Below are 2,903 nucleotides of genomic sequence, written 5' to 3' on the forward strand. Positions count from 1 at the left end.
ATATATTAATATTTCCCGTTTATACAATTATAGCATGGGATACAAACATTTATCATAAACACAAAGATATAATAATAACTACTTTATTATTGCCGCTTTGGCATATCTCCAACAAATTCTCCACGTATATGCAATTAACTTACTTTGTTATAAAAAATTGGTCGATCAAGTAATGTTCGACACATTTCATGCAAACTTTTTGGTACAACATTAGCATAAAACTACCATAATCTAGGACAAATTCACCAAATGGTAACAATAATCCATTAACCATGAATAGACACCAAAACTGATAGAGGTAGGACCCAATTGTTAGCGTTGAGGTGGCAAAACATGATGTCGTTTGCTAAGATGAACATGGACATACATGTTAGCCCGATGAAAAAACCTAAAAATCTTAAAATAAAATCAAAATAATTCCCTACCCCGTTTTTTTTCCACACCGGAACTTCTTGCCTGACGCATCACCAACGCCACCTCAGACCACTGCTCGCTGCCGGCAAAGAGCCCTGCTCCCTGTTGCCATGCTCCCCTCATGCCTCCCCCATCGTTTCCGTGACAGCTAACGCCTCGAACCACGACCTGGGTGCGAGAGGAGGGTTTGGTGTAGAGCTCGGCCGCAAGCAGGGGATGGGGCGGAGTTACGCCACGAACACGATAAACGGAGGAAAGACTCGGTCGTGAACCAGCGCGAATAGGGTGGCATGAAGGGGCCATCACGGCGGCCGATTCTCGATCACACTCGGGGGGGGGGGGGGGGGCATAGAGGTGGCCGCTCGGGGGGTTGGGGGCACGACGGCAACGCCACGGTGGTGGGTGTGGTCCGCTCGGACTGGGAAGGAAGGAGGTGAGCCACTTATTTTGGTGTTTTTATAGATATTTAGGTTTTTCCGTATATTAACTGATCACCTTCTTCTTAGTTAGCAGATAAGTCAAAGCTTTTGCCTCCATTTAAAAACAATTAACATCTAATTAATTTCTATCTTATTTTGAAGAAACACACGGGCAAGAACAGATCAATCCTAGAGTTATACAACAGATATACTAGAACAAGAAAATGTAAGTCGGCATGAGAAACACTGAAACGACGACGGCGCCAAACGCACTTGGACTTGAACTCTTGGTCACACGACAAAGTACCATATAACTGAGGGAACTTGGCCAACTTGCGACTAATTGGCCCATTGACGAACTTTCGTTACTACTAATCACGAACTAAAACACAAGAGACCATGTTATTAGGCTCAATGGCGCAGGAAATGCTAGCTGGCCACTGCCCACTGAGAAAGTACTAACATCATACGTCACTGAATCGCTCATTGGAGAGGAAGGTAGCTAGCTGCAGGGTACGAGCGGACGGCCGCACAGGCACTTGTTGGGGACGAAGTGCTTGGGCCCGAAGCGGTGCGTGTACCGGCCCTGCGGTATGGGCCCGCAGAGGCTGTTGTAGCTGACGTCGAACGCCAGCCACTTCCTGGCCGCCGCGGCCGCCGGGATGCTCCCGTAGATCATGTTGTGGTCGATGGCCAGGATGTCGAGCCCCTCCGGCAGCTGGACGCGGCCCAGGTCGAACGCGAACCGGTTGCGCGACAGCCTCAGCGCGTTCATCTTCTTCTTGGCGCCGAAAAGCATGGACGCGTCGCCGGTGAGCTGGTTGTCGGCGAGGTCCAGGTCACCGAACTCCGCGTCCGCGAACGTGGCCGGCAGCGGGCCGGTGAGGTTGTTCCCGACGAGGGAGAGGTCGTACACGGTGGCCGTGGGCGGGATGGCACCGGAGAGGCGGTTGCCGTCGAGGCGGAGGAAGTTGAGCGCGGGGAGGGCGCCGCGCGGGCTGAGGAACTCCGGGATGCGGCCGTAGAGGCGGTTGTAGGCCAGGTTGACGGTCTGCAGCGCGCTGAGGTTGGCGATGGCGGCGGGGACCGGCGCGGAGATGTTGAGCGCGAAGACGGTGAGCTCGGTGACTCGGCCGGTGGTGGTGTCGCAGGAGATGCCCGGCCAAGAGCAGCAGGGCACGGTGGAGTTCCAGCCTGAGAGCTCCGGGTGGTTGCCCAGGGCCGACTTGATGGCCAGGAGCGCCGCCTTGTCGGACTTGACGCAGAGTGCACCGTCGGCCCGCGCCGCTGCTGCCGCCAGGACAAGGACTGCGACGAGGACTACTGTTGTGGCGCGGCGGAACGGATTGGTGAGCTGCATGGTGGCGGTGTCCTGCTGAAGACTGAGCTGATTTGTTTTTGAGACTAGTGTGTGTGATTGTAAAGTTTGGAGGTCGATGACCATGCATATATAGGAGCAAGTAGGAAACGAGTTAGCTGTACATTATTGACTGACTGAGATCGGAAGCGTTCGTGATGTGGGAGTACGGTACGATGGCACACTTCTGAGTCCACACGTTACACATCCTTACACTTGTCCTGTCAAATTCCATCGGACCACACCACATGCATGCACGGGGCATGTTTGGCCACTCTGAATGTGTGTTGTACAGCGATGTGCAGACATGGAGGAGCGCCTAAATATCTTCGCTTTGCATCATGACATCTTACTTCACTATGGGTCCACGGCAGCACAAATTCATGGGCAGTACAGCGTGTAGCATGAGAGGAATGACATTGCTCTTTGTCACTGTCACAACTAACAATCTCTAGACTGTATCTAGTTTCACGGACTACTTCGTTGGCGAGCATGCAGCATCATGATCATACTATATGCAAAGCAAGCCAGGACATGTTCAGTTGTTCACATTATCTCATTCTCAAAGATCACAAGCAGTTCTAATACTAAGAGCATCTTTACCGGCACGCCTCATAGCGGTCCCGATAGCGATTTGAGTGGCGGGAGTAAAAATAGGCTCACACCGGCGCGCCCCAAACGGCGCCCGGCGATTTTTCGAGCCCAATAGAAGC

At 52.5% G+C, this 2,903-nt stretch overlaps 1 protein-coding gene across 1 annotated transcript; it reads right to left on the reverse strand.

Annotated features, from left to right (window-relative positions):
* Positions 1-1,216: 1,216 nt before the first annotated feature.
* On the reverse strand, positions 1,217-2,263 carry LOC127332558 (polygalacturonase inhibitor). The gene has a single exon (XM_051358866.2). The coding sequence runs from the start codon at positions 2,191-2,193 to the stop codon at positions 1,336-1,338; it is 858 nt and encodes a 285-aa protein (XP_051214826.1). The 5' UTR covers positions 2,194-2,263; the 3' UTR covers positions 1,217-1,335.
* Between the last annotated feature and the right edge of the window lie 640 nt (positions 2,264-2,903).

The sequence above is a fragment of the Lolium perenne genome, chromosome 4 (genome assembly GCF_019359855.2).
Source record: "Lolium perenne isolate Kyuss_39 chromosome 4, Kyuss_2.0, whole genome shotgun sequence".
Classification (NCBI taxonomy): Eukaryota; Viridiplantae; Streptophyta; class Magnoliopsida; order Poales; family Poaceae; genus Lolium; species Lolium perenne.

Excerpts from the sequence above, each read along its gene's own strand:
- LOC127332558 (XM_051358866.2), bottom strand. The coding sequence starts at position 2,193 with ATGCAGCTCACCAATCCGTTCCGCCGCGCCACAACAGTAGTCCTCGTC.